Source organism: Panthera onca, chromosome A1, assembly GCF_046562875.1.
Source record: "Panthera onca isolate mPanOnc1 chromosome A1, mPanOnc1 haplotype 2, whole genome shotgun sequence".
Taxonomy (NCBI): Eukaryota; Metazoa; Chordata; class Mammalia; order Carnivora; family Felidae; genus Panthera; species Panthera onca.
This window is the reverse complement of record NC_138339.1, coordinates 39975884-39989330: the sequence shown is the minus strand read 5'-3', so window position 1 is coordinate 39989330 and position 13447 is coordinate 39975884. Positions and strand designations below refer to the sequence as shown.

At 35.4% G+C, this 13447-nt stretch overlaps 1 protein-coding gene across 2 annotated transcripts in view; it reads right to left on the bottom strand.

Annotated features, from left to right (window-relative positions):
- Positions 1 to 13447, bottom strand: part of NDUFS4 (NADH:ubiquinone oxidoreductase subunit S4) — a 112785-nt gene that overhangs the window by 64945 nt on the left and 34393 nt on the right. For both annotated transcript variants that reach the window (XM_060634596.2, XM_060634597.1), the window contains exon 2: positions 7746 to 7824. In XM_060634596.2, coding sequence (XP_060490579.1) covers positions 7746 to 7824 — 79 coding nt within the window. The remainder of the gene's footprint in view (positions 1 to 7745; positions 7825 to 13447) is intronic.

Here is a 13447-nt window from a genome sequence, read left to right as displayed (position 1 = left end):
GATATTCACCATAAAAAAAAATTAAAATGGAGGGGCGCCTGGGTGGCTCAGTCGGTTGGGCATCGGAGGTCGGCTCAGTTGGCTCACGTCTGATCTCTCTGTTTGTGAGTTCGAGCCCAGCAATGGGCTCTGGGCTGACAGCTCGAAGCCTAGTGCCTGCTTCAGATTCTGTGTGTCCCTCTCTCTCTGACCCTCCTCTGCTCATGCTCTGTGTTGTCTCTCTCAAAAATGAATAAACATTAAAAAAAAATGTTTTTTAATTAAAATGGAGAAAAATAGGGGCGCCTGGGTGGCTCAGTCGGTTAAGCGGCCAACTTTGGCTCGGGTCATGATCTCGCGGTCCGTGAGTTCGAGCCCCGTGTCGGGCTCTGTGCTGACAGCTCAGAGCCTGGAGCCTGTTTCAGATTCTGTGTCTCCCTCTCTCTGACCCTCCCCTGTTCATGCTCTGTCTCTCCCTGTCTCAAAAATAAATAAAACATTAAAAAAATAAATAAATAAAATGGAGAAAAATATATACTTAATTTAAAATAAACTGAATACAGGGGCGCCTGGGTGGCTCAGTCGGTTATGCGTCTGACTTCGGCTCAGGTCATGATCTCGCGGTCCGTGAGTTCAAGCCCCACGTCGGGCTCTGTGCTGACTGCTCAGAGCCTGAAGCCTGTTTCAGATTCTGTGTCTCCCTCTCTCTCTGACCCTCCCCCGTTCATGCTGTGTCTCTCTCTGTCTCAAAAATAAATAAACGTTTAAAAAAAATTTTTTTTTAATAAATAAATAAAATAAACTGAATACATACTTACATAAATAACATTATAATTACAATGAAAAATAACTACCTTTTCAAAAACTAAGAGTTGCAATGATTTGCATTTTTTAAAATATCTAATATCCAGCTTAATAAAAGACAGCTAAATTCTAACATCTGCTCCTAATTCAAACAGTTATGCTAAGTTGTCTTGGTTTCAATAAATGAAGAAAATTTATCCTCAAATATGTAATTAGAAAAACGAGCAATATTTTAATAGCTTTAATATTTTTTCACTTAGTTACATTAAATTCATTATTCTTTCCTGCACTTTACATGAAACTTTTACCCACGCATGATTTTATAAAATCATACACTGGCCATATGGAAAATACTATTTCATAGAAGTATGCAGATCTTCCAAATGTTAGCATATTTCATTACACAATATTTTAAAAATCACATTCATTAACACTACCACCAATCCTATTAGAACACTCTTTAAGTAATGGAAAGATGTCAAGCTCAATCAGATCAGTGGCAGAATCAAGTTCTACAAAAATTCTAATTTTCATTTGAAAGCTTGAAGTTTATCATGGGCAACACTTTGTTGAAGTTAGCTTTTGAGAAAATGTCTGCCATGTACGGAAGACTAAAAAACCATAGTTCATCTGTCATCTGTTGCTGTTTTTTTACTTAAAAGGTGTTCCATGAAAAAAGTGGCTAGATTCAGTTTGCAAAAGCAACTCAACCATACAGGTGCTTTGCCTCGAGACAACTTAGGTATACAGCAGAAGTGTTTTATGCGTACGACTTGTTTTGTTACATGGAACATAAAAAGATGTGTATGTAAAAGAAAAAAAAGCTGCATTTGCAGCATTGAAATTTTTTAATTAAAAATTTTTGCTGATTAATCAAGGACATTAAGTCAAACTAGTTGTTTTTTTTTTAATCTCGAATGCAAGAAAGTGAATAAAATGACTAGTACCACAGATGTAACACAACTACTTCTGTATCTTAAGTGTCAGTGTCAACACAGTGAAAAGGGAAAATATAATCTTTGTATAGTTACAAAAATAGTTTGATTTGTGGACTCTTAAGGGTCTTGGGCTACTCCCCATCCCCACCTTGCCCAGACCACTCTTTCAGAACCACAGATTTAGGATGGCCAGAGCTGTTTTCATGTATACAGAAGGCTGTCATGTAAAAAAAATGGCATGTCCTATATAATAGGGCAGACCTTGAACCAATGGATATTAGTTAGAAAGAAGTATATTAGCACCAAATCAAGAAACACTCTTTCTCCGTTTTAAAAAACTGAGATGGGGCACCTGGGTGGCTCAGTCGGTTAAACGTCCAACTTCGGCTCAGGTCACCATCTCACAGTTCATGAGTCTGAGCCCCACGTCAGGCTCTGTGCTGCCAGCTCAGAGCCTGGAGCCTGCTTCAGTTTCTGTGTTTCCCCCTCTCTCTGCCCCTCCCCCGCTTGTGAGCACAAGTGTGCTCTCTCTCTCTCTACTCAAAAATAAATATTTGTTTTAAAAACTAAGATACAATTTATAAACAATAAAATTAATCCTTTAAAGTGTTCGGTTACATGGGTTTTTTTAAACAAATCAATATAAATAAGGATTTTTTAAAAAGAACACCATAATCAACATATAGAATAGTTCCATCACCCCATTCAAATTTCCTAATGCCCTTTTTAGTGTATTCCTCCTCCAACACCCAACCTTGACAACCAATGATCAATTTTTTGTCCCTAGAGTTTTGCCTGTTCTAGCATGTCAAATAAATGGAATCACACAGTAGGCAGCCTGTGAGTCTGGCTCCTTTTACTTAACATAATGCACTAGAGATTCACCCACATTTGCTACTAACTGGTGAGGAAAAGTCTATTGTATAGGTATACTGAAGTATAGTTGGGGTGTTTCTAGTTGTTGGAATTATAAATAAAGCTATTAAAAACATTTGCATGAAGGATTTTATATGAACGTAAGATTTCATTTCACTTGAGTAAACACTGAGAAGTGGGACTGCTGGGTTATATGATAAGTATATATTTAACTTTGTAAGAAACTACCACACTGTTTTCCAAAACGGCTGTACCATTTTGCATTCCCACCAGCACTGCATGCGAGTTCCAGTAGCTCTGCATCCTTGCTAGCACTTGGTATGGCAATTTTTTTAAGCCATTCAATGTATACTGTATGGTGTATATCACGGTATAGTGGTATCTCACTGTAGGTTTTTTTTTTTTTAATGTTTTGTTTATTTATTTATCTTAGAGAGAGAGAGACAGAAGCAGAGAGAAAGGGAGACAGAGAATCCCAAGCAGGCTCTGCTCGTTCAGCACGGAGCCTGACACAGGGCTCAAACTCACCAACCATGAGATCCTGTAGTTGTAAGTGTTGTTTAGTGTCTGGATACAACTCCTCTATCAGGTATGTTTTGTAAATATTTTCTCCTAGTCTGTGCCTTGTCTTTTCTGTCTCTTAACAATGTCTTTCAAAGAGCAGAAATTTCTAATTGTAAGGAAACACAACTTCATAATTTTTTAAAAAATGGATTTAGTTTGTATCTATAAAATATACGCGTAACACAAAGTTATAGAGAGCTTCTCCTACATTGTTTTCTAGAAGTTTTAAAATTTCTAGTTTTACATTTAGAACTATGAGTTTACATTCAGAAGTCTGAGTTACTTTTTGCATATGGTACACAGTATAGATGAAGGTTTTTGTTTTGTTTTGCATTTGGGTATACAATTGTTCCATCTTCATTTGTTGTAAAGACTATTTTTTCTCAGTAATAAATCGCTTTCTAATAATTATGGCTGATGAGTAATATAAAGAGTAACCTCAAAAGAAATGAGAACCAGTTAACTGGAAATTTTTAAAACAGAAGTTTGAGAACAAGTTGTTTGGTCTAATAAAAAGGACAGAAGATTAAATTATCTTTCCAAATCTCACTCTATGAAGTTACCCAAGAAGGCAGTCTTGGGGAAAGTTTACAAGTCTTCCTTCATGTTCCCAACCCTTACCCTCCAACAGTTCAGCTTTTATCTAGTTAATTACTTACTGGATTTCCCCATACAATTTATCTTGAATAAAAGGTTGAACAATCTTTCAAACGAGAAATAATTGGATTCAGGAATAAAACTAGGTAACATTTAAAGTTATCCTCTGGTTTGGGGCGCCTGGGTGGCTCAGTCGGTTAAGCGGCTGACTTCGGCTCAGGTCATGATCTTGCGGTCTATGAGTTTGAGTCCCACGTCCGGCTCTGTGCTGACAGCTCGGAGCCTGGAGCCTGTTTCGGATTCTGTGTCTCCCTCTCTCTGACCCTCCCCCATTCATGCTCTGTCTCTCTCTGTCTCAAAAATCAATACACGTTAAAAAAAAATTAAAAAAAAAAAATAAAGTTATCCTCTGGTTTTAAATTCCTAGGATCCATTTTACAATAACCACAAAAATTTATCCTCAACTAAGCTTAGTCCATATGCTAAAGCCCTCGGCTATAATAGGTTATCACCTGTATTAATTTTAATACATTATATAAGAATATCCAATAGAAATCATGATAATGGCCAATTAGCTTACCTTACATTAAGATTTTAGCTTTCATCCAATTTCGGGTACAAATATAACAGTAATCTTGTGTTGAGCAGTTAATGAAGATGGTATACTTAGCTAATAAATTGGTTTACATTACATATCATGTTAAAATGCTGCTTCCACATCTCCTTCTAAAATACTTATATTTACTTAACATTTTTGAAATATTCTTATCATTAATGTTAATATACAGAAGATACCCCACCCCCACACCACCCTATCTACAGTTTTGCTTTCTGCAGTTTCAGTTACCTACAGTCAACCACAGTCCGAAAGCTAGTGATTCTCAGGGCACCTGGGTGGCTCAGTGAGTTAAGCATCTGACTCGGTTTCGGCTGAGGTCATGATTCACAGTTCCTGAGATTGAGACCTGCATGCGACCCTGTGCTGACAGCATGGATCCTGCTTGGGATTCTCTCTCTCCCCCTCTCTCTGCCCCTCCCCTGCTTGTACTAACATAAAAGAAGAAGAAAGAAGAAGAAGAAAGCTAGTGATTGTCCTTCTAACATATCTAAAGGTCAATGTTAGCCAAATGCTACATCACAAAGCCTGTATCATTCACCTGACTTCATCTCACCACGTAAGCATCTTGTCATCTCACATCATCACAAGAGAGAGAGACCACATTCACATAACTTTTATTAGTATATTGTTACAATTGTTCTATTTTATTATTGTTGTTGTTAATTTCTTACTGTGCCTAATTTCTAAGTTAAACTTTATCATAGGTATGTATGTATAGGAAAAACATAGCATATACAGCATATATGGTATTATCCATAGTTTCAGGCATGTACTGTGGGTCTTGGAATGAATCATTCTTATTCAAAATGCATATATAATCAAGTCCAATTGCTCAATATTTCTGGAAGTACCCTTCAGTCAGTGGTCATGTCATTACTCTATCAACTGAAACATCTAGTAATGTGTAGGAACAAGAAGACTGAAACCCCTATCAGCGTTATGTTACCTATTTGAGTATTTAATACAGCATTTTAATTTAAACCGAAATCAATGGCTAAACCTCAGGTTTGAAAATTACCTATAGGTTTGAATTATCTGTTCAAATATTACTTCAATAGCTATGAATAATTTATGTGTAAGACTTGAATTGATTTCAGCTGGAATACCATACTGACATTTTCACTAATGCACTTCAAGACATAACAAAGCTGAGAAAAATCTACACAGGGTAAGAAGATTCATTGAAAGTATGCAACTGATATGAGATAAAAAATGCAAAACTCAAAGCGGTCTGTAAACCTCTCTGGTAGGATTCATAGCATCTTGTTTAGAACAACAGATTGCTACCTCACTCATTCTTCCAACCAGAAAGAAGAGAACTCAGAAGCATTACTAATAAACTCTATAAAATTTGAAAATTTATTATAGAGAGTAAACCCCATAATATTAGAACAAGAAGCCAGTCTCTTGGTGCTTAGAAGATAGTCATTGGAAAAATTCAAGCAGTACTGTCGTTAATTAATGAACCCATGACATGGGTAATTCATCCTCCTCTCACACATACCTCTCTCACTTCTTTTATACTTGACTAAGCAAGTGGTGTTCGACTACTATTTGAAGAATAAGTAGATGGCCCCTGGTTGAAGAACTAAGGGATTGGTGAAAAGCCTCTAGGCAGAATGAACTGGAATGTGAATGCCCCAAAACAGGAAAACAAGTTCCAGGCTTGGTGTGGCTAGAGCACAGAGTATAAAAGACAGTGTTACAAGATAAACCTCGAGAGGAAGGCAGGTCTTAAATCATGCAAGACCTCAAGAACCATGTAAGGATTTTAATGTTAACTTCTAGGTCAGTAAGAAAACCAATGGATTTTACACACAAGAAGTGACAAAAACAGCAGTTAAAAAAGTCTGTTCTGATTATCCTTTGGAAAATGAATTAAAGGAAGATTGAAATATCTATAGAGATCAATTTAAAAACTACTGTAGCAATCTAAGTGAAAGATGATGCTAGCCTAGACCAAGATGAAGGCAATGTGAGCAAGCAGATAGAGACAGTTTAAAGATAAAACCAACCAGCCTTAAGCCTGACATGTGAGTTTTCCAAACTATCTGTCCCTTGTCTGTTAACTCATTTGTTTATGTATCTGTTAATATCTCTAATGGTATAAATGGTGTTTAGATCATTTTTAAGTGTGACCTATTATTTAAATTATGCTGGGGCACCTGGGTGGCTCAGTCGGTTAGGTGGCCGACTTCGGCTCAGGTCATGATCTCGCGGTCCCTGAGTTCGAGCCCCGCGTCGGGCTCTGTGCTGACTGCTCAGAGCCTGGAGCCTGTTTCAGATTCTGTGTCTCCCTCTCTCTCTGACCCTCCCCCGTTCATGCTCTCTCTATGTCTCAAAAATAAATAAACGTTAAAAAAATTTAAAAAAAAAATAAAATAAAATAAAATAAATTATGCTGGGGTGCCTGGGTGGCTCAGTCTGTTAAGCAGCTCAGGTCATGGTCTCACAATCATGAGATCAAGCCCTAAGATGGACTCCGCACTGATCATGGAACCTGCCTGGGACTCTCTCTCTCTCTCTGCCCTTACTCTGCTCAGGTGCATGCTCTCTCTCTCTCTCTCTCAAAATAAACATTTAAAAAAATGAAAAATTAAATTTTGCTTACTGAGTGATAAAAGAATGTACAATTGGAGGAAAAGTAGTTAAGAAAGATACCCACACATTTGATAATGGTAAACCAGATAAAAAATGAGAAGTATGCTTACACTATTACACATTTTTATAAGTATTAGAGACTTTACAAAATGTATGCTATTTTACAATATAGGTATAAACAAGAAGTTGTATCTAAAGTAACAGCACACATTGAAAAATTTTACAAGTGACAGTTACCAAATTCTATCTGCTACTGATTAACAGAGTATTATTTGTTGCTAGTTGTAACCTCTCATGCATAATGTAGAAATGCAATTTGTGTGTACATATATACATATAATAACAATACAATAACTGGTCCCATAAAAACCCAATATACTTAATTTTAGGTACCACCTGGTGTCTTACAATTTAAACAGGAGTGTAGCTGAGAAAATAAAAATTACATATTCATTCATATGTATACTCAATTTGTATTTGTTAAATTAAAATGTTCTGATTGCTACTTATAAACACCACAAAAATGAAGCCTTTTGCCATTTTAACCTCTTAATATCTTTATATGACTTAATATTTGTGTATTACACTTAACACAAATTGTCTTTATCTTTTTGTGATGAAAATTTCTTCTTAAAATTTACACACAATCTAGAAATTTAAATTCAAATCATTTTCCTAGAAGAACCCAGAACACGATACTGAAAAGCTGTTATACAAAAATAACCCTGAAGGCAGAATCACAGCCGTGTACAGTAGAAAATTCTTACCAATTTTTCATCAACTGTTATGAGCTGTGCGTCTCGAGCTGGGTCCTGTGCCAGCCTCCATGTGGAAGTGCTTAATGACCTGCAGTGCAAGACTTTAAGTTAAAAAATGATCCGTGCAATGAGAAAAGAGAGGCAGAAAAATCTTACATAAACAAGCTACTAACAATATCTATCTTACAAAACAAAAAGAACAGAAAGAAAGAGAAGGCACAAAAATCCTTTCCTCCCCAATTAGTTCTATCTGCTGAGTTTCTGGCAGACTCACTTAGGAGTTCACAACAGGCTGCACTTTATGTCAGTCTATAGACTCTCTGTCACAGAAAGGCTGTCAATGACAAGTACTGAACACTGTGAGTCTATAGTAGCTGGTTTGTCACTACCAGGAAGAAAAATGCAAAGCTGTATCAACTCTTCTGGAATACTGATTCTTAAATGATGGCATCAGAAAGAAAAAGAAAAATCTCAATCATATTCTTAATGGCCTAAAGTAACCGTAAAATTATATCATGTTAACAAAAAGTTTCTTCATTTTAATTTAAAAACAAAAGTAATTTAAATAGAAATGATTGGTATGATCATGTTAACTAACAGTTTGGTTTATTAGTTAACTAGTTATTAGTCTAGTCCCATATCCCATTCACAGAACTGAAGAAATTCTAAATAGTTAAAATAGAAATATTAACTCAGAAATATAATGGGCACCAAATCTAATTCCTTTATATTAGCATCATCCCAACCTCACCTGAAAGAAATTACCTAAAACAGGTTTTTTTAATTTCATGTACACACTGTAGTTTATACTAATGAATGTCAGAGCTGTCACGGATTGTGACAAGTTAACATTTGAGATTTTTCCAAAATATTAAGCCATCCAATGTAGATTTCTTTTTCGAAAGTTAGCACCTACAATTGTGACTCAAACTTCAAAACCAATAGAATATACAGTATTGAGTTCTTTCTTTTTCAAATAAAGTATAATCACCATAATTCTGACACAACATAAATACTAATTCCTGATGCAAAACTTCATGTTCAACTTTCAACAGCTATGGTATACACAGCTTTATAGAAAATCCACCTACTAATAGCATGATTATTAACTGATAATAGAGATTTTTTTGCTTTATGAACATATATTTTTAAATGTCAGTTATTTCCCAAAATTAATAATTAGCTATTACTTTAAATACCCTGCTCAGAAATACATATTCACGAAATACGTCTAAATGGAAATTATTTTATATTTTTATACAAATAGTTAAAATATATGTTCTGGTTGTTAAATTAAAGTAGTATAATTAGCACTTTCAAAAATCTATTTACTCTGGGGGCAGGGGGAACAGCTAGGACTGGATTTCAGCTCAGGTCATGATCTCATGGTCATAAGATCTAGCCCCGTTGGGTGTGGAGCCTGACTGGGATTCTCTCTTTCCCTCTCTATCTGCCCCTCCCCTGTATGCAACTCTCTCTCTCTCTCTCTCTCTCTCTCTCTCTCTCGGAAAAAAAAAAAAATCTATTTACTCTGTAAATCGTTAAGAGAATAACATGACAATAAAAACATTCTGAATCCTTTTAACTAAATCTATATATTGTAAGAAAAAAATTAAGGGCACCCAGGTGGCTCAGTCAGTTAAGCATCCAACTCCTTGATTTCAGCTCAAGTCATGATCATTAATTTTAATAAAGTCCAGCTCATCTATTTTTTCTTTAATGGATTTTGCTTTTAGTGCTGTATTTAAAAACTCAAAAGCAAACCAAGGTACATAGAGTTTTATGTTATCTTCTAGAAGCTTGATAGTTATGCTTCTTCCATGTAGGTCTATGATCCATTTGAGTTAATTTTTGTGAATGGTGTAAGGTCAGTGGGTAGATTATGTGGACATGTTGCAGTTCCACTTAATAAAAAGATTATTTTTTCCTTTGGATTGTCTTTGCTCCTATCTCAAAGATCAGTAATCTATTTGTGTTGAAATGTTGAAATTTGTATTACCAATTCTATCCATTGATCTATTGGTCTATTCTTCACCAGTTCCACACTGTCTTGATCACTAAAGTCAGGATCAGACCTATAACTTTGTTATTCTTCTTCACTATTACACTGAATATTTGAGGTCTTTTGTCTTTCTATATAAGCTTAGAATCAGTTTCTTGATATTCACAATATAGCTTGCTGAGGTTTTGACTGGGATTGTGCTGAATCCACCAATTAAGTTGGGAAGAACTGGCATCTTAACATTATTGAGTCTTCCTGTCCATATATATTTACTAGGATCTTTGATTTCTTTGGTTGGAGTTTTGTAATTTTCCTCACATAGATCTTGCAAATATTGTTTTTATTACTTTAAAATATACTCTTCAAAAAGCCTTAATGGTGAAAAGATAAAAAGAAACCAGTTGCATTGGAAAATATCTAAATAAGAATAAACATTACTGATTCAAAGTACTAACACTATTCTCCCTTTGAAACAAATTAACTTTATCAACTAAGAATAGTAAAATTCCCATAACCCTTGTAGCACTTTGAAAACATGGCACCATGAGGTGCCTGAGTGGCTCAGTGGGTTAAGCATCAGACACTTGATTTTGGCTAAAGTCATGCTCTCATGGCTCTTGGGATAGAGCCCCAGTTGGTTAGCACAGAGCCTCCCTGGGGTTTTCTCTCTCTCCCCCTCTGTCTCTTCCCAGCTCGTGTGTGCACATACAAGCTCTCTCTCAAAATAAATAAATGAACGAACGAATGAACGAACGAAAGAAAGACAACACGACTCCAAATTTCTTTGACTCTCCTCCCTCCCACCAAGAGCTGCAGGTTCCCTATTCCTAGAATCTGAACCCTATGACTGCTTGATCAATATAATACAGAAGTGAAAATATGTGTGTTTCTAGACCCAGGCCTTAAAAAACTAGTAGTTTTCATTTCCTGTCTCTTAGAACATGGCTTCTTGGGATATTCACTCTTGGAACCCACCCACCATGTTGTAAGGAAGTCCAAGGTGCCCACAGAGAGATCCACGTCAGGAAAAATCAATAATCAATGTCACTTTGCCAGCTATGTGAATGATCCTCTAGCCCAATTTGAGAATCCTAGCAGACACCACATGGAACACAGACAAACATGCCTGCCAAACCCTGCCTAAAATGCAGATTTGTGAGCAAAACAAATGACTGTTTTTGTTTTAAGCAACTGAGTATTGGGATAGTTTGTGTCCAACTATAGAGAATGAAAACATCCCTACAAATAATTGAAGATGATGTTATAAACATTAAAATTGAACCAGTAACTTCAAAAGATCAGAAATGATCTGTTCAACTTCTAGACAAAGTTAAATTCTTAATCTTATAGAAATTATTAAGGAATCAAATCCTTAACCTTCTGAATAAACCAATTTTTAATTGTCAATTTACTGGAAATTGAATTAATCCAAATTCACATTAAATCAGAAAGTGTTTAGTTCCATAAAGAAGTATTAAATCGTAAGAAAATGTTACTAAGAATTCTAACTGAAACATTAAAATAAAAATGTGTACACATTTTCTATGTCACAATAATTATCTCAGATTTCAAATATGTTGGCATTTGGGTCAATCACCTTCAAGTTAATGATCTTGAAGCCTTTCAAGGTCTTGAATCAATAGCGAAAACTTAAACTGTCATCATATTGTACTCACTAGACAGAAGCAAGCAAGAACTAACTGTTAATGGAAAAAATAAAGATGAAGGGTCAAGCGACCATTTTAATATTCTCGGAAAACATGTGGAGTGAAAGGAAAATCAAGGATACTACAAATGCTCTGGTTAAGTTCAGTGGAAGTAACAGTGAAAATAGTTTATAATCTACTCATAAATAAGTTCCTCGATTCTAATTCAGATTTATCACAAAATTTCCAATCTTTACCTACAGGACTTAATATTATCTTAAAGTGTTCCACTGGTCAGGTGAGCAAAAATTAATAATCTCCTTCTCCTGCTTACAGTTATCTTTTTTCCCATTCTTCTAAGTCAGGTGGAACTTGGAGCACAGACTAATAGCAGTTGTGCCTCTGGACACAACTCAAGCCAAAAACTCAAACTAATCCTTTGAGAGTCATCTAACAGATGAAGGAAAGATTTGTGCAAGAAGGATAAGGGTAATTATGCTTACATAAACAGACTTTGGAATGAAACTGAGGAGTAAAAGGAGAATGTGGGCAAGGTTTTGGAGGATGATAATGAAGAAACTGGAGGGCATGATAGAAAATGTAAAAAGAAATAAATATACCCAAGTTTATAACAACAGGTTATCAAAATAAATATAAATGAGGTGAAAATAAAGAGAATAAGAAACATAGATGTCATAGTGATAAAAGTAATTATATTACAAAACACAATTAATATATGAAAAGTTCACATTTAAGAAGGTCAAATCCTTGAGCTATACTGGCCAATAAAGAGTAATTCTACTGGTTTAAAATGCATTAAAGGAAGAAATTTAGTTGCTGTACTTTAGAATGTCTTGTAAATAATTGGAAGCAAATTCACCATAAAGATGTCAATTATTAATCTACAAGTTAAATATAATAATTCTAACCGAATTTTTATGTTATTGGATGATTCTCATTGGGAAGAAACAATTCACAAAAATAACTAAGAATGTTTTGAAAAACAACTAGAAGGTAGGATATGCCTTGCCAACTAATATGCTACAGTAATTAAAATATGGTAGTAGCACAGGCACAGACATGTATCATATAAACAGTACAGATCAGAGTACAAAAACAGATAATATAGATTTGTAAATCTATTATACAATTAAAGTGCAATTTCATATTAGTGGTTAAAGGATGGACTATTTAATAAATATTACTGAAACAACTGGCTAGCCTTTCACGGAAGAAAAATGTTTGAATCCTGTATAGTTAAATCATCTACCAAAGAATTCCAAATGGATTCTGCCTCCGTGTCCCTCCCTCCCTCCCTCCCTCTCTCTCTCTCTCTCTCTCTCTCTCTCTCTCACACACACACACACACACACACACACACACACACACACACAGTTTTGGATATAAATTACTGAAATCAAATATATTGGATGGAAAAGTTTTCTTAACTAATACACATGGCACAGTACCTACAAACCATGAAAAGAAAAATAACTTCAGAACAACAGAAGGTACTATGAACTAAAATAAAGGAAATATCAGAAATAATAAATACAACATACAAAGCAGATAAAACACTAATATCTAGAATATATAAAGGACTCTTAGAAAACAAGGCAAAAACCACCCCTCAAAAAAAAAGAAAGCAGAAAAAATATACATGGTAGATATTAACACTAACTATATCAATAATCACTTTAGGAATGGTATAAATATACCAACTGAAAGAGGAAATGTGACAGAGTGGATTAAAAAAACCAAGAACCAACTATATGTTGCCTAAGGGAAACCCATTTTAAATACAGAAACACAGACAGATTAAAAGTAAAGAGATGGATAGGGCACCTGGGTGGCTCAATCGGATAAGCATCCAACTCTTGATTTTGGCTCAGGTCATGATCTAAGGGTTCATGGGATCAAGCCCTGAGTCAGGCTCTGTGCTGACAGGACGGAGTCTTCTTGGGATTCTCTCTCTCCCCCCTCCCACCTTCTGCCCCTCCCCTGCTGTCTCAAAATAAATAAATATATTTCTTAAGTTGAAGACATGGAGAAAGACATACCAT